The 27,843-nt window shown below is 43.2% G+C and overlaps 1 protein-coding gene across 2 annotated transcripts in view; it reads right to left on the reverse strand.

Moving 5' to 3' along the window:
- LOC129863583 (tyrosine-protein kinase ABL1-like) overlaps window positions 1-27,843 on the reverse strand; it is a 53,849-nt gene that overhangs the window by 3,113 nt on the left and 22,893 nt on the right. Inside the window, exons 1-10 of one of the 2 annotated variants that reach the window (XM_055935659.1) lie at window positions 25,576-26,183; window positions 11,862-12,026; window positions 8,955-9,250; window positions 7,024-7,296; window positions 6,575-6,659; window positions 6,277-6,454; window positions 2,601-2,785; window positions 1,053-1,205; window positions 537-626; window positions 174-299 (exon numbers count right to left, since the gene is read on the reverse strand). In XM_055935659.1, coding sequence (XP_055791634.1) covers window positions 174-299; window positions 537-626; window positions 1,053-1,205; window positions 2,601-2,785; window positions 6,277-6,454; window positions 6,575-6,659; window positions 7,024-7,296; window positions 8,955-9,250; window positions 11,862-12,026; window positions 25,576-25,660 — 1,636 coding nt within the window. In that variant the 5' untranslated portion in view covers window positions 25,661-26,183. Of the gene's footprint in view, window positions 1-173; window positions 300-536; window positions 627-1,052; window positions 1,206-2,600; window positions 2,786-6,276; window positions 6,455-6,574; window positions 6,660-7,023; window positions 7,297-8,954; window positions 9,251-11,861; window positions 12,027-25,575; window positions 26,184-27,843 lie in introns of those variants that run through there. The other variant, XM_055935658.1, reaches the window with a different exon arrangement.

Below are 27,843 nucleotides of genomic sequence, written 5' to 3' on the forward strand. Positions count from 1 at the left end.
ATGCAAATCATCAGTTTGAACAAAACTCAACACAGAACATTTTTGGGAAAACACTGTAGCATTAAAAATGTAGTAGAACATTGTCCCAATGGCATCTGTTTAAATATGGGTTGCATCCACTTTAGGGTGCAGTGTATTCGGACGAGGGATAGGTAAAGGTAGGCGAGTCTCACCAGGGCTGTCTCCGTCTCTGTCCACATTCCTACGGAGGGTCCTGGTCTTGGTAGGCAGCTGTGGAGCCTGTTGGATGGGGCCCAGTGTCACCTTCTTCCCTTTCTTCCCCAGCTCCTTCTCCACCTCTGTCACATGATACACACACACAAACAAGCATCAGAGACTGTATTAACCTACTACTTACTGATGTACAGCAACTGGAAAACATATGACAAACTAACTCTTCTAAACTAAAATGGTAATGATACGATTTTTTCCCAACTAGCACAAAACCTACAGCTAATGCCTCAAATTAAAGTTGTACTTGCTGTCTTATAGCTGAATTAACGTGTGTAATTGTGACAGGAGACGGGTGTTCTCACCGTCAGAGATGCTGGATTCCTGAAACATGGTCTCAAAGGCCTGGTGGGTCTCTGCAAAGGAGGGCCTTTCCACAGGGTTCCACTTCCAGCCTGGGAGAGGAGAGAACAGGAAATTGGTCATGTCTAGAAGGGATACAGCTATTGTTAAATTAAGTCAAAAGGATATGCATTTTAGCTAAATGTTTGCATAAATTCTCACAAAAGCTGTATCCCTTCAAGACAAATCCCAGGAAATTAGGTTTGGTACTAGTCAATGATTTCATTCCAGTAGACATTACACAAAAAAAATGAAGTACTGACTGGCTAAGCCAGGCTGTGCTAATCAGCCATAGTCCGATGAAAACCGAGTGAACAAAACATTAGGAACACCTTCCTAATATTGAGTTGCACTGCACCCCATTTTGCAGTGGATTTAACAAGTGACATCAATAAGGGATCATAGCTTTCACCTGGTCAGTCTATATGGAAAGAGCAGGTGTTCCTAATGTTTTGTACACTCAGTGTATGCATACTCACAGGCCCTCATGAGCTGGTAGACCTTCTCTGGGCAGCCCTCTGGCCGGTCCATGCGGTAGTCCTTCTCTAGGAGCTCATACACCTGGGAGAGGTCTATGCCAGGGTACGGAGACATCCCATAGGTGGCGATCTCCCATAGCAACACTCCGAACGCTGGGAGTTTGGGATGAAGTACAGAGATAAGTACATTTTCATGCCAAAACAGGACTATTCATGACATTGTAATCATAATGATAAACACTGAACAAAAATATAAAACGCGACATGCAACAATTTGCACGATTTTACTGAGTTACAGTTCATAGAAGGAAATCAGTCAATTTAAATAAATAAATTAGGCCTAGAGTTGATCGGGCTGTTGATTGTGGCCTGTTGTCCCACTCCTCTTCAATGGCTGTGCGAAGTTGCTGGATATTTGCGGGAATACGCTGACATACGTCGATCCAGAGCATCCCAAACATGCTCAATGGGTGACATGACTGGTGAGTAATGCAGGCCTTGGAAGAACTGGGACATTTTCAGCTTCCAGGAACTGTGTACAGATCCTTGCGACATTGGGCCGTGCATCATCATGCTGAAACATGAGGTGATGGCGGAGGATGAATGAGAATGGGCCTTAGGATCTCGTCACGGTATCTCTGCATTCATAAAATGCAATTATGTTGATTGTCTGTAGCTTAATGCCTGCCCTCACCATATGGACCACTCTGTTCACAATGTTGACATCAGCGAACCGCGAACCCACACGATGCCATGCAAGCCGTCTGTCGTCAGCCCGGTACAGTTGAAACCGGAATTCATCCATGAAGAGCACACGTGCTACTGTCCATCAAAGGTGAGCATTTTCCCACTGAAGTCGGTGAACTACAGTCAGGTGAAGACCCTTGTGAGGACAAAGAGCACGCAGTTGAGCTTCCCTGAGACGGCTTCTGATAGTTTGTGCAGAAATTCTTTGGTTGTGCAAACCCAGTTTCATCAGCTGTCTGGGTGGCTGGTCTCATACGATCCCACAGGTGAAATCGTCGAATGTGGAGGTCCTGGGCTGGCATGGTTACATGTGGTTGTGAGGCCGTTGGATGTACTGCCAAATTCTCTAAAACGCCGATGGAGGCAGCTTATGGAAGAGAAATTAACATTAAATTCTCTGGCAACAGCTCGGGTGGACATTCCTGCAGTCAGCATGGCAATTGCACGCTCCCTCAAAACATCTGTGGCATTGTGTTGTGTGACAAAACTGCACCTTTTAGTTCCATTTTATTGTCCGCAGCACAAGGTGCACCTGTGTAATGGTAATGCTATTTAATCAGCTTCTTGATATGCCACACCTGTCAGGTGGATTGATTCTATTGGCAAAGGAGAAATGCTCACTAACAAGGATGTAAACAAATTTGTGCACAACATTTTAGAGAAAAGCTTTTTGTGCCTATGGAACATATATGGAATCTTATTTCACTATACATGTTGCATTTATATTTTTGTTTAGTATAAGTAATTCTAAATATCAGAAATACATTTGTCTTTGAATTACTGTTGCTTCTCCAAACCTACCCCAGACGTCAGATTTGATGGAGAACTTGTTGTAGGCCAGGCTCTCCGGGGCAGTCCACTTGATGGGGAACTTGGCCCCAGCGTGGGCCGTGTACGTGTCCCCCGTCATCAGCCTGCTCAGCCCAAAGTCTGCCACCTTCACCAGGTGGTTCTCCCCTACCAGACAGTTACGGGCTGCCAGGTCCCTGGAGCAAAGAGAGAACATGGCGTCAAAGGCAGCACTATGTATTTATTTTGGATGGCAATCTCTTCTAATATCCATGTCTTGAAGTGTTGGCGTTGCGTGCACACTTGAGCAAGCAGGGGAGTCTCGACAAGCTTGAAAATCGACGGGAGGACATAAATCATATCGCCTTCTAGGCCATCATAAAACATGCTGGGGCAAAGTCAATCTCACAGCAGTAGCACACATACAGTGCATTCGGAAAGTATTCAGACCCCTTGACTTTTTCCACTTTGTTATGTTACAGCCTTATTCTAAAATGGATTAAATAAATACAAAATCTGCATCAATCTACACACAACATCCCATAAAGACTAAGTGAAAACAGGTTTCTAGAAATGTTTGCAAATTTATTAACAATAAAATATATATATCTTAATTACCTAAGTATTCAGACCCTTTGCTATGAGACTAGAAATTGAGCTCAGGTGCATCCTGTTTCCATTGATTATCCTTGATGTTTCTACAACTTAATTGGAGTGCACCTGAGGTAAATTCAATTGGTTGGACATGATTTGGAAAGGTACACACTATATATTTATATATAACGGTCCCACAGTGGACAGTGCATGTCTGAGAAAAAACAAGCCATGAAGTCAAAGGAATTGTCCGTAGAGCTCCGAGACAGGATTGTGTCGAGGCACAGATCTGGGGAATGGTACCAACATTTTTTCTCAGCATTGAAGGTCCCCAAGAACACAGTGGGCCCCATACTTCTTAAATGGAAGAAGTTTGGACCCACCAAGAGACTCTTCCTAGAGCTGGCCGCCCGGCCAAACTGAGCAATCAGGGGAGAAGGGCCTTGGTCAGGGAGGTGCCCAAGAACCCGATGGTCACTCTGACAGAGCTCCAGAGTTCCTCTGTAGAGATGGGAGAACCTTCCAGAAGGACAATATCTGCAGCACTCCACCAATCAGGCCTTTATGGTAGAGTGGCCAGATGGAAGCAACTCCTCAAGATTCTCTGGTCTGATGAAACCAAGATTCAACTCTTTGGCCTTAATGACAAGCATCGCCTCTTATGGAAACCTGGCACCATCCCTATGGTGAAGCATGTTGGCAGCATCATGCTGTGGGGATGTTTTTTTTTAGCAATAGGGACTGGGAGACTAGTCAGGAGAGGGAAAGATGAACGGAGCAATGTACAGAGAGATCCTTGATGAAAACCTGCTCCAGAACGCTCAGGACCTCAAGACGGGTGAATGTTCACCTTCCAACAGAACAACGCCCTAGGCACACAGCTAAGACAACGCAGGAGTGGCTTCGGGAGAAGTCTCTGAATGTCATTGAGTGGCCCAGCCAGAGTCCGGACTTGAACCTGATCGAACATCTATGGAGAGACCTGAAAATAGCCGTGCAGCGAAGCTCCCCATCCAACCTGACAGCACTTGAGATGATCTGCAGAGAAGAATGGAAGAAACTCCCCAAATACAGTTGTGTCAAGATTGTAGTGTCATACCCAAGAAGACTCGAGGCTGTAATCGCTGCCAAAGGTGCTTCAACAAAGAACTGAGTAAAGGGTCTGAATACTTATGTAAATGTGATCAGTAAAAAAAATAAAAAATTGCAACAAAAAAATGATTTTGCTTTGTCATTATGGGTTATTGTGTGTAGATTGATGAGGGGTAAAAAATAAAAATAAAAATAATCAATTTTAGAACAAGGTTGTAACGTAAGAAAATTTGGAGAAAGGGGTCTGAATTAGAGGTTGACCGATTATGATTTTTCAACGCCGATACCGATTATTGGAGGAACAAAAAAAGCCGATACCGATTAATCGGCCGATTAAAAAAAAATGCTTTTGTAATAATGACAATTACAACAATACTTAATGAACACTTACTTTAACTTAATATAATACACCAATAAAAATCAATTTAGCCTCAAATAAATAATGAAACATGTTCAATTTGGTTTAAATAATGCAAAAACAAAGTGTTGGAGAAGAAAGTAAAAGTGCAATATGTGCCATTTAAAAAAGCTAACGTTTAAGTTCCTTGCTCAGAACATGAGAACATATAAAAGCTGGTGGTTCCTTTTAACATGAGACTTCAATATTCCAAGGTAAGAGGTTTTAGGTTGTAGTTAATATAGTATTTATAGGACTATTTCTCTCTATACCATTTGTATTCCATATACCTTTGACTATTGGATGTTCTTATAGGCACTTTAGTATTGCCAGTGTAACAGTATAGCTTCCGTCCCTCTCCTCTCTCCTACCTGGGCTCGAACCAGGAACACATTGACAACAGCCACCCTCGAAGCAGCGTTACCCATGCAGAGCAAGGGGAACAACTACTCCAAGTCTCAGAGCGAGTGACGTTTGAAACGCTATTAGCGCGCACCCCGCTAACTAGCTAGCCATTTCACATCGGCTACACCAGCCTAATCTCGGGAGTTGATAGGCTTGAAGTCATAAACAGCGCAATGCTTGAAGCACAGTGAAGACCTGCTGGCAAAACGCACAAAAGTGCTGTTTGAATGAACGCTTACGAGCCTGCTGCTGCCTACCATCGCTCAGTCAGACTGCTCTATCAAATATCAAATCATAGACTTAATTATAACATAACACACAGAAATACGAGTCTTTGGTCATTAATATGGTCGAATCCGGAAACGATCATTTCGAAAACAAGACGTTTATTATTATCGCATATACCCTGACTCTGCGTGCAATGAACGCAAGAGAAGTGACACAATTTCACCTGGTTTGTATTGCCTGCTAACCTGGATTTCTTTTAGCTAAATATGCAGGTTTAAAAATATATACTTCTGTGTATTGATTTTAAGAAAGGCATTGATGTTTATGGTTAGGTACACGTTGGAGCAACGACAGTCCTTTTTCGCGAATGCGCACCGCATCGATTATATACAACGCAGGACACGCTAGATAAACTAGTAATATCATCAACCATGTGTAGTTAACTAGTGATTATGATTGATTGTTTTTTATAAGATAAGTTTAATGCTAGCTAGCAACTTACCTTGGCTTCTTACTGCATTCGCGTAACAGGCAGGCTCCTCGTGGAGTGCAATTAGGCAGGTGTTTAGAGCGTTGGACTAGTTAACTGTAAGGTTGCAAGATTGAATCCCCGAGCTGACAAGGTAAAAATCTGTCGTTCTGCCCCTGAACAAGGCAGTTAACCCACCGTTCCTAGGTTGTCATTGAAAATGAGAACGTGTTCTTAACTGACTTGCCTAGAAAAAAAACGTACAAAAAAATAATAAAAAATCGGTGTCCAAAAATACCGATTTCCGATTGTTATGAAAACTTGAAATCGGCCCTAATTAATCGTCCATTCCGATTAATCGGTCGACCTCTAGTCTGAATACTTTCCAAATGCACTGTATAATATCTTTGTCTGGGTGAGAAGAGGACAAATTATAAAAGAGTGAAGCAGGAAAAATGAGTGAAGAAGGGTAAGAAATGGGAAGAGAGAATGTCATGTCTCACCTGTGGATGAAGTTCTTCCTCTCCAGGTACTCCATGGCGGAGGAGATCTGCGTGGCCATGTAGAGCAGCACCACGGCGTTCACCTCCTCCCTGTTACACTCCCTCAGGTAGTCCAGCAGGTTGCCATGGGTCATGAACTCTGTGATGATGTAGAACGGGGGCTCCCGCGTGCACACGCCTGACAGAGAGAGGGACAACATTAGTTACAGCACTGACAATGGCAGTACAGAGTGGCTTTTCAGGAAGATACATTTATAGGACATCTGTAACTGAAAAGTGTTGTTCCACAGTAACTCACCCAGTAGCTGTACCAGGTTGGGGTGTTTGATCTCCTTCATGACAGCAGCCTCCTTCAGGAACTCCTCCACCTCCATGGTGTCCTCCTGAGTGGGTGAGAACAGGACTAGATGCTCAACCACACACACATCAGGAGAAAATACATTCAAACGGATAGCTACATCTAGACTATAGGCCATCATGACATGTTTCCAACATGGAACTATCTCTAGAAGCTGTCCAATAAGTGTGTTTGCTCAGCAGATGTCTCTATTCTAGCCCTACGTGGTATACTCAGCACGGTTACCAGGCACAGATCACATCATCTGAAACGCCACTCTTATTTTTCAACTGCCTAACTAACATTTCAGCAGCTAACAGACAATATTGTCATTAACTCATTCTGATGGTCCAATCTCACTCCCTGAACTCCAAACAACTCCCAGAGACACGTCCCGTCTCCCTGCGTACCTTGAGGGTCTTGACGGCCACAGTGAGGCTGTACTTCTTCCAGACCCCCTCGTAGACCTCCCCATACTGCCCTCCTCCCAGCTTATGCTTCATGGTGATGTCTGTACGCTCCATCTCCCACTTGTCGTAGTTGGGTGACACGCCGTAGATGGTGGGCTTGTTGCGTTTGGGCGCTGGGTAGTGCAGCGTGGTGATGAGGCCGTCAGCCACCGTGGAGTGGTGGTGCACCAGCTCTGCCAGGGTGTTGAAACGGCTCTCAGACGACACGTACAGCTGGAGAGAGGGATAGGCCATTTTGAGTTTACATTGTATGACTGTTTAGCCAATAACAGTAAGAAGATTCAGAAACACCGGAGTTGTGGTTTTAATTCCAGCTCAAGTTACTTAGACGTTACATAGGTCACTGTAAATTAAAGTGTCTGATAAATTAACATCTTATTATCATATGCGGCAGCAAGTATGAACAATGCTGAAAATAGGATAGATATATTTTCTGTAAAATGAAGCAACTGAACTGGCTGGATAATATGTAGAATAGCAGCAGCACTCTCAAAAAGCATTGAGAGCACTTCCCAACTGGAGACAATCTCTGGTGAGGGATCTTGGTCAAGGCTGACTGCACACAGTCTTTTCCATTGTCCATGTCTTACATAAGACCTCAGTCCCAGATCCTGTTTTCAGTGTGCTATGCATGGCCTGTTCCACTCTGGAAACATTTTATAGTAGTCTGCACATCTTCACAAATTGATTACTTTTTATAGTTTAACAGAATGTAATTGGATATAATGTATGTAGGTATTGACTGAGTAGATAGTGAAAGAAAAACCTGAAGAGAGCAGCATCTGAAGGTCTTGAACAATGAAGAGACTCTCTCACATTTAGCCTAAAGCTCCAGCTTGACCACTTACGTAAGCAGGGCCTGTCTCTCAGGAATAATCATCCCAGCAGGGGATCCATTTCATTAACACAGGAATCTGGGCTGATCAGAATACTGTTAATCACTCAATTTGTGTTGTGTGGGGGTGATATGAGGAGTGTTCCAAAAAGCAGGAAAAGTGAGGTACAGATATTGGGAAAGTCTACATTCCAGACGGCTGAATATAAGCACAGTGGGAGATAGTGGAACTGCAGGGGTTAGGGAGGGTGGGAGATAGGGGGTAGGGAGGTGCGGGAGATTGAATGTCTGTGTGTGCATATATATACACGCTGGTCTGTCCTTATCTGGTGGCTGCTGATCCTCTTGCTCACCTCAGTGAGGAATGCTGGGATGCTGCGGTCAAGAGAGGGGAGAAGACGGCTGGCAGACTGATTATCCTAATGTTCATATAAGGCTTCTTTCTCGGTCTCCTTTCCTCATGACCACTTATAAGGGTTGGTGTAGCACACAAGAAGGGTGTGTCCTAGTCATATACGGCCTCCTTTCCTTCAAGCCCCCGTCTAATTGAGGTAGACAATACGTGAGCTTCTACAATGAAAGATGATAATTATGATCGAGGTGAAAATATACTTGGTTGATACTGCACTATTGGGTACTTATTTTTCCCACTCCCTGCATCTTCCCTGGATTTGGTCCCCAGCATCTTTCTGGTACCTGTTGAGGTCAGTGGTCATGAAGGAGAGGAGAGGCCATTTTAGAGTGTTGGAACGTAGGCCAATCAGCTCCAGACTTGCCATGTCCTCTCTAAATGAGCCTTTCCCAGAGGGGGTAGAATAAGCTGCTCTGTGGAGACCTTCATTAAAGCCCACTGACAGTCAGGCCACTTACAACTGCCTGAGATAATTACTGTTAACCAAAGAGAGAGAGGTAAAACCAGTGGCTGTTTAGGACTTGGGGACATAGTCTGTGGGGCATCATTTCATATAAAGATGTGCTATGGCGATGTGATAGAATAGAGGTAGGATGTTTGTGTGTGTGTACTGTGTATCTTCACCTTCCCGTCGGAGGCTGTGTTGATCCTGTAGTGGTAGACTCGTCCCTCGTAGCGCAGTGAGATAGACCTCTGCCCGGGGCTGCTCTCGCTCTCCCTGACCAGGAAGCTGCCGTTGATGCCCGAGCTGAGCAGGTACTCTGCTGCGTTGCGCGACACAGGCCCATGGTACCAGCTGTGCTTCTCCAGGCTGTTGACCGGGGTGATGTAGTTACTGGGCACCCAGCCCTGGCCGTGGTTGGTCTGCGCCTCGCACCACTCCCCATTATGGTTGTAACCCAAAACTCGCAGCTTCTCTCCTGCACGGGGGACATGCCATTAGGGTGAAAGCAGGGGAAACTACAGGGGAAATCTACAGTGAGACCTTTTCTGAGTATGGTAGGTGGTTTACATAGACACCACGCCAAGTAGGCCTATATCTCAACTGGTTACAGGATAAACTTCACATGTAAAATAGACTTGCTATAGAATGGCTGCTTGCTGTACGTTACTAGTATAGTGACTATGTTCTGTATAAAGGTTCTACATTATACGCAATTGAGGCTACGCTTGCGAGGAGACTGTGCTAACGGTTTTTCCATTGGAATCATAGAAAAACATGAAAGTGTTAGTCTGAGGTGACACTATGCAACTTGCTCACTATTCTGAGACTGAGCCAGGCTGGTCAATCCTTGACTCAGGAATCCACTGTATCAAATACAATGTTTACTCAGATTGCGACACTGTTTTTTTCCCATTGGTCTTGAGGTTAGCTGGGTTGACATCATAGTCTGCCCCCGGTTTTAGACTCAAGTTTACATAGTGGCTCAGCATAAAACTACAATAATACTAGTGTCAATAGCTGTTAATAGACTTATTCCTAAACTAAGATTAAATCTGTGACTGAATAACTTGAAAGAACATTTCCATCCGGAGGCATGAATAACCCAACTCTTTTAATAAGTAGTAAGCTTATCCCCAAAATTATAAATGACATGACCACATAAATTAGATCTGTACCCATGTTTTGTGCTGCTACCATGTTGGGCTGCTGCCATGTGTTGCTACCATGTTGTTGTCATGTTGTGTTGCTACCAGAGGTGTGGAATTGAGTCACAAATATGATGACTTGCAACTCAACTTTGACACCAATGACTCGGGACTTGAGCCTTTTGACTCGACCTGGCTTGATACCCTCCTCAAGCCCAAATACTAAAAATGATGCTATTAAAAAAAGTGCAGCCCATCAACTCTTCATTTAACGGATTATAGTTTGAATCGGACAGCAACCAATCAAATTGTGCCAGCTGAGAAAAAGCTGTGCGTGGCAGTGCAGAGGAACATCAGCGGGTGAATTCAGACGAAGCCCTTGGAAAGATGATAGCCAAAATTATTATTTTCGGATATAAAGTCGACGCTGTATCAACAAAAAGCCGACAGTTATATAATTTACAACTTTGCTAGTGTAGCATGTAGGCTAACATAACGTTAAATCAATGAGCCTCCACACAGTCAGTCAGTGTGGGAACGTAAACATTGCACCCAAGATTGAGCTACAACTGGCTAGGCAGTTGGTAGCCTAAATCCTGCCTGATGTTACTGCTGTTCCTAAAACCATTGACATACATAAGCCTACTGTAACCACACACAGAGAGTATGTGTGTGTGTTAAGGTTGGGCGATTGTGTACAAGCCTACATCGCCGCATAGTGATCCTCGATAGTGGGATTGGGGGGGGGGGGGTCTTTCTCATGGCTACCCATGTATTTCCATGGAAATAATGTTTATTTGGAAAGTAATAAATATATAGATATTTTTAAAAGCATTCATGATTTGCGTAAATGTAATATATTAACTATTACTCATGTTAAAAATATGAAATGGTATTACATTTGGTGACGAGCACATTATGACGTGTTCAGGACTCGAAACTCAAAGTTTAGGACTTGACTTGGACTTAACTGTCTTGACTTGGACTTGCCTGTCTTGACTTGGGACTTGTAAAACAATGACTTGGTCCCACCTCTGGTTGCTACCATGCTGTGTTGTCATGTGTTGCTGCCATGATATGTTGCTGTCTTAGGTCTCTCTTTACGTAGTGTTGTCTTGTCGTGATGTGTTTTGTCCTATATTATATATATATTTTTTTTTTTATCCCAACCCCCATCCCCACAGGAGGCCTTTTGCCTTTTGGTAGGCCACCATTGTAAATAACAATTGGTTCTTAACTGACTTGCGTAGTTAAATAAAGGTTAAATAAAAAATACCTTATTTCATATATTACATAAAAAAATGTGGATCTGTATTTCCTGGTCCTTTAAAGTGAATCTCTACATCCCATCCTCCATCACACTCTCTCCTGCAACTGCTACCATTGTTTTCTAGCTGCTCCATTGGAAAGAACTCGCGTGTGAGCGGACAGCCAGGAAGTGAGCGCCACAGGGAGAGATAGGGAACGGGACGCAAGTATGTGGATTTCCAGTCAGATATGTCACCCTCGAAACCCTCCCCATCCCCTGGGAGGACTCTGTACTCATCTCAGCACAGTCACAAGTTTAAGGAAAAGAAAAACACTCATGCTCACGCATACTGTCTGTCCTGTTTAACTGCTGCTGCTGAGGGCCGTATTGCACATTGACCCCATGACCAGTGACTGAGGCACATCCCTGACCACAATATGCCCAGAGGGAGTATTTTCACAAAGCCTGATGCTCTCTGGGCACAGAAACGGTTTTCTGACAGCTGTCTGGATGGAAAATGAATGTGTTCTCACAGAGACCGACTCACGGCGCAGAGCTGGGGGCTGTTCTATTTCACGTCACGTCATAGTAGTGAAACTCAATTCCTGAATTGACAAGAATTTTTAAATATTGATCCCAACTCCCACCGAGAGAATCTCTCGTCTCCCCACATACACACACCATTTTCTTACCTTTAGTTATGCTGAGAGTGTTGTCCCCACTGGCCACAAAGTCATAAAGAGCAACAAACAAGTTGGGGTCATTCTCGCTGGGTCCGGCCAAAAGATTTTCTTTGGAGTTCCAGCGGGCCGCTTCGGTCAGACCTTGGGGCTCAAAGTCTGGTCTCTGGAGAGCTTCTGGAACACATAAGACAGGTCCAACATTAGAACATGTCTTTATCTATTAAACAAGTGGACTTTGGGAGAAAGAGAGAGATCTGGAGTGAGTTGATCAGATCCGTGTTAAATAAACCAACAACTAATCAGGTAAATAGCCTTCCTATCACCTTGTCATAGAAACACAGCCTGGGTTCCAGTCTGTTTAGCTTTCATTCCACACCTGGTCATGCATAATGTCAAATCCATCAGGAGTTGGCAAGAGAGCAGAAACAGACTTGCACCCATCTAATACAAACAGAGAAAGCAGAAAAAGCAATGTCACTGTGTTGGCATTTCAGAACAGGTATTGTCACTGCTTCAGTCTATTCCATGGACACACACAGACACAAACACATTCACACCTGTATGCGTTCTGTGTATTTAAAAAAATATATACTCCAGAGAACCTCCCCACGTCACATCGAAGGAACATTTCCCCGAAAAAGGTTTCATGGTTGCACCATTGTCCTGGACTGCACAGCTACTGTGATTTGACTATGGTATTAAAGGCAGCAATATTAACTGAGTTCTTTAATAAAGTCCAATAACATAGTCCATCTCTCCCCCACCTGTGCGTTTCATTTCCTGGAGTTCCAGACTTTCCTTTCAATTTCAAGACTTTGCTTTCAATAACAAGACTCTCCAATAAGAGTTGGCCCATCATAATTTTGTAGTGAGAAGGGAAATTCGAGCTGCGTTAAGCTTCCAATTTGGACTGGAATAACACCGTAAGAGATTATCGACACTTCAGCCACAGATTACGCTCATACTCAAATAATGGGACTCAGAGGGCTTTGGATGCTACGTCAAGGTCACCAGAACTGGAATGAGTTGCAGAGAGGGGAGGTGGAAATATTGAGAAGGAAAGAGAAAGAGATAGAAGAGGGAATTTTTACTGAGCCCCGGCTGGCCCACAAAGTGACTTCATTTTGTGGCCAGCTCCGCTGTCAGCACACATCCAGCACCTTGCATCTCACACAACACATGTCCTCAGCTCGGACACTAGGACCAGAGAGAAGCATTTGATCAGCTACTGAGGCCACAGAGATACCCGAGAGAAAGGACAAAAGCTATGGGTAGTATGCCAACCTACTAAGTTCATGCAAAAATATTCAGTTCAAGAGAAAGACATGCTGTGATATATTGAACACTGGCAGAGCACGGATCCTTGATTGTTATGATTTTTATCTCAAATCAAATTGTATTTGTCACATGTGCCGAATACAACAGGTGTAGACCTTACAGTGAAATGCTTACTTACAAGCCCTTAACCAACAATGCAGCTAAGAAAAATAAGTGTTAAGTAAAAAAGAAAAGTAACAAATAATTAAAGAGCAGCAGTAAAATAACAGTAGTGGGGCTATATACAGGGGGTAGCAGTTAGTGGAGGTAATTGAGGTAATATGTACATGTAGGTAGACTTAAAGTGAATAAGCATAGATAATAAACAAAGAATAGCATAAAAGAGAGGGGGAGGTGCAATGCCAATAGTCTGGGTAGCCATTTGATTAGCTGTTCAGGAGTCTTATGGCTTGGGGTTAGAAGCTGATAAGAAGTCTTTTGGACCTAGACTTGGCGCTCCGGGACCGCGTGCTGTGCGGTAGCAGAGAGAACAGTCTATGACTTGGGTGGCTGGAGTCTGACAATTTGTAGGGCCTTCCTCTGACACTGCCTGGTATAGAGGTCCTTGATGGTAGGAAGCTTGGCCCCAGTGATGTACCACCTTGCAGTTGGAGGCTGAGCAGTTGCCATACCAGGCAGTGATGCAACCAGTCAGGATGCTCTCGATGGTGCAGCTGTACAACCTTTTGAGGATCTGAGGACCCATGCCAAATCTTTTCAGTCTCCTGAGGGGGAATAGGCTTTGTCGTGCCCTCTTCACAAGTGTCTTGGTGTGTTTGGACCATGATAGTTTGTTGCTGATGTGGACACCAAGGAACTTGAAGCTCTCAACCTGCTCTACTACAGCCCCGTCGATGAGAATAGGGGCGTGCTCGGTCCTCCTTTTCCTGTAGTCCACAATCATCTCCTTTGTCTTGATCACTTTGAGGGAGAGGTTGTTGTCCTGGCACCACACGGCCAGGTCTCTGACCTCCTCCCTGTAGGCGGTCTCATCGTTGTCTGTGATCAGGCCTACCACTGTTGTGTCATCGGCAAACTTAAATGGTGGTGTTGGAGTCGTGCCTGGCCATGCAGTCATGAGTGAACAGGGAGTACAGAAGGGGACTGACTACACACCCTTGAGGGGCCCCCGTGTTGAGGATCAGCGTGGCAGATGTGTTGTTACCTACCCTTACCACCTGGGGGCGGCCCGTCAGGAAGTCCAGGATCCAGTTGTAGAGGGAGGTGTTTAGTCCCAGGGTCCTTAGCTTAGTGATAAGCTTTGTGGGCACTACGGTGTTGAACGCTGAGCTGAAGTCAATGAATAACATTCTCACATAGGTATTCCTTTTGTCCAAGTGGGAAAGGGCAGTGTGGAGAGCAATAGAGATTGCAACATCTGTGATCTGTTGGAGCAGTATGCAAATTGGAGTGGGTCTAGGGCTTCTGGGATAATGGTGTTGATGTGAGCCATGACCAGCCTTTCAAAGAACATTCATGGCTACAGACGTGAGTGCTGCGGGTCAGTAGTCATTTAGGCAGGATACCTTAGTGTTCTTGGGCACAGGGACTATGGTGGTCATGTTGAAACATGTTGGTATTACAGACTCAGTCAAGGACTGGTTGAAAATGTCAGTGAAGACACTTGCCAGTTGGTCAGCGCATGCTCGGAGTACACGTTCTGGTAATCCGTCTGGCCTTGCGGCCTTGTGAATGTTGACCTGTTTAAAAGGTCTTACTCACGTCGGCTACGGAGAGCGTGGTCACACTGTCCTCTGGAACAGCTGATGCTCTCATATGCATGTTTCAGTGTTACTTGCCTCAAAGCGATCATAAGTAATTTAGCTTGTCTGGTAGGCTCCTGTCACTGGGCAGCTCGCAGCTGTGCTTCCCTTTGTAGTCTGTGATAGTTTGCAAGCCCTGCCACATCCGACGAGCGTCGGAGCCAGTGTAGTATGATTCAATCTTAGTCCTGTATTGATGCTTTGCCTGATTGATGGTACATCGGAGGACATAGCGGGATTTCTTATAAGCTTCCGGGTTAGAGTCTCGCTCCTTGAAAGCGGCAGCTCTACCCTTTAGCTCAGTGCGGATGTTGCCGGTAATCCATGGCTTCTGGTTGGGGTATGTAGGTAGTCACTGTGGGGGGGGACATCATCGGTGGACTTATTGGTGAAGCCAGTGACCGATGTGGTGTACTCCTCAATCCCATCGAAGAATCCCGGAACATATTCCAGTCTGTGCTAGCAAAACAATCCTGTAGCTTAGCATCTGCTCCATTTGACCACTTTTTTATTGACCGAGTCACTGGTGCTTCTTGTTATTTTTCTTTGCTTATAAGCAGTAATCAGGTGGCTAGAATTATGGTCAGATTTGCCAAATGGAGGGCGAGGGAGAGCTTTGTACGCATCTCTGTGTGTGGAGTAAAGGTGGTAGAAATGAGGTAAAAACGGATATAAGTTTCCCTCCATGAAAGTGAGTGTTTCCCTGTTTGCTTATGACCGTATACAGCTCATTGAGTCCAGTCTTAGTGCCAGCATCGGTTTGTGGTGGTAAATAGACGGCTACGAAGAATATAGATTAAAACTAGTGTGGTCTACAGCTTATCATAAGATACTCTACCTTAGGCGAGCAAAACCTTGAGACTTCTTTAGATTGTGCACCAGCTGTTTACAAATATACATAGACCTCTATCCCTTGTCTTACCAGAGGCTGATGTTCTATCCTGCCGAAAAAGCGTAAAACCTGCCAGCTGTATGTTAATCATGTCGTCGTTCAGCCACAACTCGGTGAAACATAAGATATTACAGTTTTTAATATCCCGTTGGTAGGATATATGTGCTCGTAGTTCGTCTATTTTATTATCCAATGATTGTACGTTGGCTAATTGGACCGATGGTAAAGGAAGATTACCCACTTGCCGTCGGATCCTCAAAAAGGCACCCAGACCTACATCCCCAATATCTCTGTCTCTTTCACCTGCGAATGGCGGGGATTTGGGCCTTGTCGGGTGTCTGGAATAAATCCTTCGCGTCCGACTCGTTAAAGAATCTTCGTCCAGTACAAGGTGAGTAATCGCTGTCCTGATAACCAGAAGCTCTTTTCGGTCATAAGAGACGGTGGCAGAAACATTATGTACAAAATAAGTTACAAATTACGCGAAAACACACAATAGCACAATTGGTTAGGGGATCGTAAAAAGACAGCCATCTCCTCCGATGCCATCACATTTGTATCTTATGTCAAACCAACACCTTTTGTGTAGGTGAGAAGTATTCGGTTGTTAACTTTACTAGGGTAGGGGGCAGCATTGGGAATTTTGGATGAAAAGCATGCCCAAATTAAACTGCCTGCTACTCGGCCATAAAAGCTAGAATGTGCATATAATTAGTAGATTTGGATAGAAAACACTCTGAAGTTTCTAAAACTGTTTGAATGATGTCTGTGAGTATAACAGAACTCATATGGCAGGCAAAAACCTGAGAAAAAATCCAACCAGGAAGTGGGAAATCTGAGGTTTGTAGTTTTTCAACTCTTTGCCTATCGAATACACAGTATCTATGGGGTCATATTGCACTTCCTAAGGCTTCCACTAGATGTCAACAGTCTTTATAACCTTGTTTGAGGCTTCTACTGTGAAGTGGGGGCGAATGAGAGGGGATTGAGTCAGAGGTCTGCCAGAGAGCCACGAGCTGGCCATGCGCGTTCGTGTGATAATTAGCTTGCGTTCCATTGCAATTCTAGAGACAAAGGAATTCTCCGGTTGGAACATTATTGAAGAATTATGTTAAAAACATCCTAAAGATTGATTCTATACATCGTATGACATGTTTCTACGGACTGTAACGGAACTTTTTGACTTTCGTTTGCATCTAGTGATCGCGCCTCGTAAATTTTGATTACGCGCAAACAAAAATGAGTTTTCTTTTTTCATTATCGAACAAAACAAAATTTATTGTGGAACTGGGATTCCTGTGAGTGCATTCTGATGAAGATCAAAGGTAAGTGAATATTTATAATGCTATTTCTGACTTCTGTTGACTACACAACATGGCGGATATCTGTTTGGGTTGTGTTGGTCTCTGAGCGCTGTACTCAGATTATTGCATGGTGTGCTTTTTCCGTAAAGTAAAAAAAAAAAATCTGTCACAGCGGTTGCATTAAGGAGAAGTGGATCTAAAATTCCATGAATAACAGCTGTATCAGTTGTTTATTATGAGTATTTCTGTAAATTGATGTGGCTCTCTGCAAAATCACCGGATGTTTTGGAACTACTGAACATAACCCGCCAATGTAAACTGAGATTTTTGGATATAAACATGAACTTTACCGAACAAAACATACATGTATTGTGTAACATGAAGTCCTATGAATGTCATCTGATGAAGATCATCAACGGTAAGTGATTACTTTTATCTCCATTTCTGCTTTTTGTGACTCCTCTCTTTGGCTGGGAAAATGGCTGTGTTTTTCTGTGACTTGGCTCTGACCTAACATAATTGTTTGGTGTGCTTTCGTCGTAAAGCCTTTTTGAAATCGAACACTGTGGCTGGATTTACAACAAGTGTATCTTTAAAATGGTGTAAAATACTTGTATGTTTGAGGAATTGTAATTATGGGATTTCTGTTGTTTTGAATATGGCGCCCTGCAGTTTCACTGGCTGTTGACGAGGTGGGACGCGTCCCACATACCCTAGTGAGGTTAACTGAGCCCTACCAGAGTTATCTAGTGAAATGCAGAGGGAAGCTATTTGGTGATCTACTGTGGACCCACATTACATGATGAGATCCACTGAGGGAGAATTATTTTATTTAAAAAAAAAATGGATCCTTTATTTAACTAGGCAAGTCAGTTAAGAACAAATTCTGATTTACAATGACGTTCTACACCGGCCAAACCCAGACGACACTGGGCCAATTGTGCGCTGCCCTATGGGACTCCCAATCACGGCACGTTGTGATACAGCCTGGATTCGAACCAGGGTGTCTGTAGTGCCTTAGACCACTGCGCCACTCGGGAGCCCCCCGAGAAAGATGGGATAAATCCATGGTCACCACACACAGCTGACAGGCTGGGCTCTAACTGGGCGCATGACAGATTAGGGATGTGCATGATTAACATTCCTGGTGAGTGTGAGATAAGAGCAGAGAGGCATCGGAACACTTTCTGCTCCCCAGCACTACACTGGAAGAGCAGGAATATTCAACTGTGGGTTCACACATTATTGTTATTATTCTTTTTTTTACAGTTAACACATTTTGAATAACATACCTAGAGTAGAGAAAAGGTTTATCTTATTTCTAATGGATGTTAACATTATTTCTCAACTCCTAATATCGAGCTAATTGCACTCACTGGAGTATCTAACATAGGGTTTGAAAAAGTACCCGCAAATAGGCTACCAGTGTGGCAAGTGCCGCTGGCTGCTAGTAAGCTTTCTTAACTTTATTTACATCAGCTAATAGTGCTGAGCGATTAACAGTAATTCTGTTTTTTGGGGGTTATTAAATTACTAATTGACCGACATCGGTCCAATTACTTGAATTCCATTTAGATCTGTTTTTTTGTGCACCCAACATTTACTTGTCTCTAGAGAGAACTCAAATCATTCACGAAAGAAATCAAGTCAAGAACTATGTGGGAAGCTGGGCTGAAGGGAGTTGTAGTTTTCAGTAAGCAAATATTCACTCTAGTTAAGCACAGACACGTTAACTACAATGATCATAATCCATTATGCCAGTTTTTTCTCTTCAGAAAGGAAGAGGTGAAACGAGAAGTTTCACTCTTTTCAAACTGTTAAATGGACATGATTTGGAAAGGCACACATCTGTCTATATAAAAGTCCCACAGTTGACACAGTGCATGTCTGAGCAAAAACCAAGTCATGAGGTTGAAGGAATTGTCCGTAGAGTTCTGAGACAGGATTGTGTGGAGGTACAGAACTGGGGAAGGGTTACAAAACCTTTCTGCAGCAAGAACACAGTGGCCTCCATCATTCTTAAATGGAAGAAGTTTGGAACCACCACAACTCTTCCTACAGCTGGCCGCCCGGCCAAACTGAGCAGGGAGGGAGGTGACCAAGACCCAGATGGTGTCACTGACAGAGCTCCAGAGTTCCTCTGTGTAGATGGGAGAACCTTCCAAAAGGGCAACAATCTCTGCAGCACTCCATCAACCAGGCCTTTATGGTAGAGCGGCCAGACGGAAGCCACTCCTCAGTAAATAGCTCAAGGCCTCAGACCATGAGAACCAAGATTCTCTGCTCTGATGAAACCAAGATTGAACTCTTTGGCCTTAATGCCAAGCGTCATGACTGGAGGAAACCTGGCATCCTCCCTACAGTGAAGCATGGTGGTGGCAGCATCATGCTGTGGGGATGTTTTTCAGCGGCAGGGACTGGGAGACTAATCAGGATCAAGGGAAAGATGAACGGAGCAAAGTACAGAGATTCTTGATGAAAACCTGCTCCAGAAAGCTCAGGACCTCAGACTGGGTGAAGGTTCACCTTCCAAGATGACAACGACCCTAAGCACACAACCAATGCAACGCAGGAGTTGCTTCGGGAGAAGTCTCTGAATGTCCTTGAGTGGCCCAAGCCAGAGCCCGGACTTGAACCCTATCGAACATCTCTGGAGAGACCTGAAAATAGCGGTGCAGTGACGCTCCCCATCCAACCTGACAGCGCTTGAGAGGATCTGCAGAGAACGGGAGAAACTCCAAAAATACAGGTGTGCCAAGCTTGTAGCTTCATACCCAAGATTCAAGTCTGTAATCAATGCCAAAGGTGCTTCAAACAAGTACTGAATAAAGGGTCTGAATACTTATGTAAATGTGATATTTTCACTTTTTTTTTAATATAAATTAGCAAAAATCTCAAAAATCCTGTCTTTGTCATTATGGGGTATTGTGTGTAGATTGATGAGGGAGGCACAAAAACAATGTATTCAACTTTAGAATAAGGCTGTAAAGTAACGAAATGAAAAAAGTCAAGGGGTCAGAATACTTTGATTGCACTGTAAATGGCCATGAATATTTGAAATGTTTTGACTTGTCCCCAAATTAATATAGTTGATTCAGAGTTCGTTTTGATATTACAACCTGGGTGTCCTGATCGTGTCTGGTGTGGATGGACAAAATCAACATGCGCGTGATGGCGGTCTAGTCAGCATGTACAGTGGCTTGCGAAAGTATTCACCCCCCTTGGCATTTTTCCTATTTTGTTGCCTTACAATCTGGAATAAAAATAGATTTTTTGGCGGGTTTGTATCATTTGAGTTACACAACATGCCACTTTGAAGATGCAAAATATTTGTATTATTGTTAAACAAGCAAGAAATAAGACAAAAAAACTGAAAACTTGAGCGTGCATAACTACCACCTTTTGTAGCAATTACAGCTGCAAGTCTCTTGGGGTATGTCTCGATAAGCTTGGCACATCTAGCCACTGGGATTTTTGCCCATTCTTCAAGGCAAAACTGTTCCAGTTCCTTCAAGTTGGATGGGTTCTGCTGGTGTACAGCAATCTTTAAGTCATACCACAGATTCTCAATTAGATTGAAGCCTGGGCTTTCACTAGGCCAGTCCGAGACATTTAAATGTTTCCCTTTAAACCACTCGAGTGTTGCTTTAGCAGTATGCTTAGGGTCATTGTCCTGCTGGAAGGTGAACCTCCGTCAACGTCTCAAATCTCTGGAAGACTGAAACAGGTTTCCCTTAAAAATGTCCTTGTATTTAGCGCCATCCATCATTCCTTCAATTCTGACCAGTTTCCCAGTCCCTACCTATGAAAAACATTCCCACAGCATGATGCTGCCACCACCATGCTTCACTGTAGGGATGGTATTCTCGGGGTGATGAGAAGGCTGTTGGGTTTGCGCCAGACATAGTGTTTTCCTTGATGGCCAAAAAGATCAATTTTAGTCTCATGTGACCACAGTACCTTCTTACATATGTTTGGGGAGTCTCCCACATGCCTTTTGGCGAACACCAAATGTGTTTGCTTATTTTTTTCTTAAGCAATGGCTTTCTTCTGCCCGCCACTCTGTAAAGCTCAGGTCTGTGGAGTGTATGGCTTAAAGTGGTCCTATGGACAGATACTCCAATCTCCGCTGTGGAGCTCCTTCAGGGTTATCTTTGGTCTCTTTGTTGCATCTCTGATTAATGCCCCCCTTGCCTGTTCCATGAGTTTTGGTGGGCAACCCTCACTTGGCAGTTTGGTCGTGGTGCCATATTCTTTAAAAAACTTAACGGATTTAACGGTGCTCTGTGGGATGTTCAAAGTTTTGGATATTTTTTTATAACCCAACCCTGGTCTGTACTTCTCCACAACTTTGTCCATGTGACACTTAAATAAAGTCCACCTGTGTGCAATCTAACTAATTATGTGACTTCTGAAGGCAATTGGTTGCACCAGATCTAATTTAGGGGCTTCATAACAAAGGGGGTGAATACATATGCACGCACTACTTTTCTGTTTTTGATTTTTTAAAGAATTTATTTAAACAAGTATTTTTTTTCATTTCAATTCACCAATTTTGACTATTTTGTGTATGTTCATTACATTAAATGCAAATAAAAATCCATCCAAATTACAGGTTGTAATGCAACAAAAAAGGAAAAACGCCAAGGGGGATGAATACTTTTGCAAGGTACTGTAATAGGCTAAGTTAGAGTTTACACTTCCTATTCCAATTATGTGGGGAGTAGGCTTGGGCGGTGTACCGTATACCCGGGTATTTGGAAATAGCCATGGGATGGTTTTTCAATACCGTCAAAACTGTGTCTTTGAAGTTTTTCTATAAACTTTTATATTTGTAGCTACTTAAGTAAATACCTGCAATCAACTTGTGCAATACGTTAGGAGATAAAGAATGCGTTCTTCATTTTACCCGTCAAAATGTTTCATTATGAAGCTTACCGGTAGTCCCCAGTCATGTGGTGTTTATTTACAAGCACACAACGACGAGAGACCGGAGCCTTGTGAGTCACTCACTGTTGTGCAGCACGCGCTAGTTACAGTATGGAATTCACAACTAAAATGTTGCCAGCTAAATATCTTTTAAACTATAACTATTAAGGTAAATGCACAACTGCAGTTTATTTTCTAATTTAGTAGTTAGTTAGCTATTTAGCTAAGGGGTTATCTTCTTCCAAAATCAAGCTTTGTTTGGTAACAGCAAAAAATCCCCTCGTGTATCAAGAGCATTGCTATCTAATATTTGTTTTGTGTTTGCAATAAAAAAATGTAGGTACTTGTATTTATTTATGAGCTGGGATGTCTGTTCTGAAAATACAGTAATTTAGGTTGGAGACTCTAAAAACGTTGCACTGCGCTCATTAGCATTAGTTAGCATTCTCCGTGGGATTTTACATGTACTTGTTAGCATTGCTAACCTTCGGTTTACAGAGGCTGTGGGGTTAGAAAATAGCGCCCTTTGTGTTCAGTGTGAAGGTATGGCAATCTGGACACCCTTGAAGCCTAGTAGGGAGGTCAAAATAATGGAAAACTTTCAACCAAATCTATTTATTTGGCACGGAGAATGTTTATTACTTCTCCTTTCCATTATCATTCACCTGATAAGACAGCAACATTTTTGCTAACGTATGATGGGGTCCCTGGGTCACTGGTTTGCCTGGGAGGGGGTCCCTGGGCAGGAAAAAGGTGAAGACAGCAACACAATTAGACCCAACCAAATCATGAGAAAACAAAAAGATAATTAATTACTTGACACATTGGAAAGAATTAACAAAAACAAAGAGCAAACTAGAATGCTATTTGGCCCTAAACAGAGAGTACACAGTGGCAGAATACCTGACCACTGTGACTGACCCAAACTTAATGAAAGCTTTGACTATGTAGACTCAGTGAACATAGCCTTGCTATTGAGAGCCAGGTCTGCCTATGTGCACACTGCCCACAAAATTAGGTGGAAACTGAGCTGCACTTCCTAACCTCCTGTCAAATGTATGACCATATTAGAGACACATATTTCCCTCAGATTACAGATCCACATAGAATTCGAAAACACCACAGTGTGCCATCACAGCAGCAATATTTGTGACCTGTTGCCACGAGAAAAGGGCAATCAGTGAAGAACAAACACCATTGTAAATACAACCTATATTTATGTTTATTTATTTTCCCTTTTGTACTTTAACCATTTGTACATCGTTACAACACTGTATATATACATAATATGACATTTGTAATGTCTTTATTCTTTTGGAACTTCTGTGAGTGTAATGTTGACTGTTTATTTTTATTGTTTATTTCACTTTTGTATATTATCTACTTCACGTGCTTTGCATGTTTCCCATGCCAATAAAGTCCCTTGAATTGAAGACCCTTGTGGTAGAGCGGTGTCCTGTTAGCAGCGGAGTGTGATTGCAGAGCAAAACTTCACCATTCAGACAATGAGCAGAAAAGAAGGTCTCTCAATCTATAATCATTCTGAACATTTGAGAATGACCCAAACCAAAAATCTCAAAACAGAACCTGTATCTTTTGAACTATAGACTTCAAGTGCAAGAGTGAGCACGAGGAATGACAGCTTGATTTCTTAGTGAGCGACTGAAAACAATTGAACTCCAAGGCTATGATTCAATCCGCAAAAGATAAACGCTTAGATTTTTGTAGAATGAATATGGGCAGGCGGGGGTTGTCGGGTGAGGAAATAAGACATATGGAGGGAGATACATATGAGTGTAGTGGATGAGAAATGAGAGGAAGAGGGTGGAGGAGGGGATAGACTGGTCATAAGTGTGTGGGCACTAACAGCCCACCCCGCCTACACATGTCCATTTTACTAACCTCAAATACCTCTGCTCTTAGTGAGGAGTGACAGCAGACTGAGACATACTGCATGACATGGCAGCATACTGAGAGAGAGCAAGAGGGAGAGAGAGAAATGGAAGAAGACTTAAAATGAGGCAAGGAAGAAAGGAAAAAGAGAAACAGCAGTTGCTAGTGGAGAGGCTGGGATTACAGCATATCCTGGCTGGAGATAATCCATCCAGCAGTGATTAAATGTGTGGAACTCTTGACAGCTATGACAGAGTTGGTATGAACAACAGGGATTAATTAAAACTAACCACAAACACACTGACAGAACAGGGGATACATAGATTGGCCAAGTGGAGTTCATCACTACCTCCTTGACCTCTGAGATCAAAACATAGTGACTAGGGCCATAAGAATCCAAACAACAGTCAAGTTACATGACGTAAAACCAAGCCACTTGAGGCGAAGTCGGAGGGAGGGAAAAGAACTCACGCTTGAGCGATTCTGTTGCATCACCTCGCTGTCGACGCCTGTGATGGGTGACAAAGAGCTTGACGCTGGATCAAGCCTGAGATCTGGAGGTCTAACCACTGTTTAAAGATCCTATCTGGATCTGGTGCCCACTGTAGACTAGTTCGTCCCCCAGCTCTACTGTGATTTGGTCAAACATTGGTACACTAGACATGAGGGTGAGTGAACCTGCCACACAGAGAGGTGTAAAATGCTAGGCTTTATTGACTGCAGAAGAATTTGCCACACAAGGCTATGAGTAATGTAAACAGAAAGAAGGTTAAATTAGGGGCTAGCTAACTTATTGCAAATTCAATAAGTGGATATCCCTTGCTCATTCTTTTCCAGAAATACAGAAAACTTAATTCCAAATTAGACTGTTCTTTCATTTTTGGTCTGTGTGTGTGTGTATGTAACCACACCTATATGAAAATGTGCGTTTAAAAAGTTATTGATCAACATCTACTTTGCTGGAAAGTGTCCAGGACTACAGTATATTGTCTATTAAATCATTTCGTTGCGCAATCCTTAGCACATGGTGCATTTCACAGTCTTCCATTACAAATCAATTAGACTGTTGAAACGCAACGTACCCCGGATTTCCTCAAATTCCATTCATCTTTGATTCAGGCTAATCTATTTAGCGCATCTTTGTTTAAAGTAAGGCCGAGTGTAGGCTTAGAAAATAATTACAATATGGCCTATAAGTCTTAAACCTCTATAACTCAGTTCAACTTTTCTTTGCACTCAACGTAGAAAAACAATAAACAAGATGCAAATCTTAGCAAAGAGTGAAAAGGAAAGCGTAGATTTAGATTAAACCCTCATAAACTAAAGTAAAAACGAGCCCAGCCTGGAGTCAGATTTCCTTTTATTCTCTCATCCCTCTTTTCCCCCTTCTATTCTCTGCAGCAAGCCAGTATCTGGCTTCCCTCTCCTGATGCTCTCCCCATCCGCTTTCCAGAGGAACGACAGAGGCCTCACACTGAGATAGAGCGAGAAGATGCGCCACATTCTCTCCCCCTTCCCAGCGCAACTAACTCCCCTACAGTGTCCTCTCCTTCTCTGACCATCTTTGTCTTTCTCTAAGAATCAATCCCAAACCAACCCCCTACTGCTGTTCCTCAAATTCTTACCTTCCAAATAGCAGCTGGAGGAGGACGAGAGGCCTTTCTTAGATTTACACCCCACCAATGTCAGGCAAATCTCCAACATTTTCATTTGCTTTCTTTCGCTTCCACTTGAAAAATCCTGTTTGTTTATCAGCCCAGTATCCCTTATGTTTCCTTTTGCCGGGAGATCAACAGAAAGATATTCCGCAGGTCTGTCATGAAAAGACAAAGAACAAAAAAAATAACAAGGAATTCTGCTTTACTCCTCTCAGAATCTTTGGCTGTTGTGACCCCCTTTTCTCTCCTCTATTCCACCAAACAAAAGCGAACTCTGTGCTGCCCGCAAAGTCTACAAACTTTGTAGTCCAAGCGGCTCCATCTTATTTTCTCTCTGGCTTGGTTAGCTCCATTCCGGAGGAGGCAGAAGCGACCCAAAAGTGCGCCCGTTCTGGCCAAAAGCTGGCTGGACATGCGGATATGTCAGTTGAGCGTGCAGTAGGGCAGTTCGGATGGTGCCATTCTCTCGCCTGTGCGCGTGTGCGTGAGCTTATGTGTGTGTGTCCCCGTTAGCATGAGAAGCACAGGGACTCGTGCTACAGGCTGACAACAAAGGGCCTCTTTCAGGCTCTGCTTGCTGCACTGAATGACATCAGATGGCTGGCCCTCCCACAACACACAAGAGAGCAAGAACTACTATACACACACACACACACACAAAGAGGAACGCAAACAGAAACAGTATGCAAAAAAACATCCAAAGGAGAAAGATGAAACCTCTGTTGACAACCAAACTTGAAGTTACAACTGTGAAAGATCCAGTCTGAGATGTTTCTCTTTGTCCTTCTGTTGGAGAGTCACAAGACACTTTTTCAAAAAAACCTTCTCCAACATTTCAAACCCCCACCCCCTTCTCCTTCTCTCCCTCCGTTTCCCCCTTTCTCTTACTCAGAAATGAAATGCTTACAGGTTAAAGAACAGGGTCTGGAAGCCGCCTGGTTTTTTAAAAGCACAATAGCTTGAGCTCGGAGTAGGGAGCTATTCTGCAATCAGATAACAGAGAAAAGTATGCTATCCCCCTGAGCCCCCCCTTAACTTTTTACACTGCTCAAATAAGATTAAATTTCCCCGGGCTGGTTCAACTGGAGGTGAACTGCGATAATTGTGAAATCTAATATCTCAACTGATCAAAAAAATACTTTAATCTAAAAAGAAACATGCAGGGCCATGTGCTTCTAGGGAGTGAATGTTTGGCCGTTTCTGTGATGAACAAAGAATCATTGGCATTAGTCAGGCACTCTTGCGACATGTCTTTCTCTAGCTCCGTCTTCCCTCAGCTGTCTTTTTAGAGTGGCCATACTGAACTCAAGGATTGGTTGTGTCATTCTTCAGCATCTTATGCCATGAAATGTTATCAACAAGAGTCACTAGAATGAATAGACTATAAAACAGGTCTGCCCACGTGGTCTCTCCAAAACCAGAACATTGACAATAAAAGGTGCAGAGGTAATTGTGGGCAAATTAAGAGTTACCGCTATAGAAAGAAGGCAATGTTAAATATAGGTATTCTTTGGATACATTTCTGACTTCAGTCAAGAGCAGTATCCCTCAAAACCGCTGATTCACTTTCCTTGCCTTTAAGCAGACGCTACATTCGAGTGTGTGTAATACCACTTCAGCGGGTGACTCCAGACTGGCTGGAACCTTAGATCCACAGCCCAGAAGCACGCTAGCTGGCTAACACGCTCACTGAAATTTCCAAATCATAAGGAAAAGGAGGAAAATTCACTGAATATAGGCCAGGAGTCTGTTGCTGTAGTCAATCCCATCTATAAAAAGATGAGAGTCAGTGGTATAGAAGGTGAAAACATGCCACCAAGGAAGACAATTGTAACAATGTTACTATTGTTATTGACTGTACTTTTGTTTATCCCATGTGTACCTCAGCGTTGTTGTTTTTTGTCACACTGCTTTGCTTTATCTTGGCCAGGTTGCAGTTGTAAATGAAAACTTATTCTCAATTGGCCTACCTGGTTAAATAAAGGTGAAATAAAAAATAAAAAAAATAAAAAAATAATTCTCCAATAATAATTTCAGGCCTTACAATTGAAGTCGGAGGTTTACATACACTTAGGTTGGAGTCATTAAAACTCGTTATTTAACCACTACACAAATTTCTTGTTAACTTCTCTAGGATAGGGGGCAGCATTTTCACGTTTGGATTAAAAGCATACCCAAATTCAACTGCCAGCTACTCATCCCCAGAAGATAAGATATGCATATTAGTAGATTTGG

The sequence above is a fragment of the Salvelinus fontinalis genome, chromosome 10 (genome assembly GCF_029448725.1).
Source record: "Salvelinus fontinalis isolate EN_2023a chromosome 10, ASM2944872v1, whole genome shotgun sequence".
Lineage (NCBI taxonomy): Eukaryota > Metazoa > Chordata > Actinopteri > Salmoniformes > Salmonidae > Salvelinus > Salvelinus fontinalis.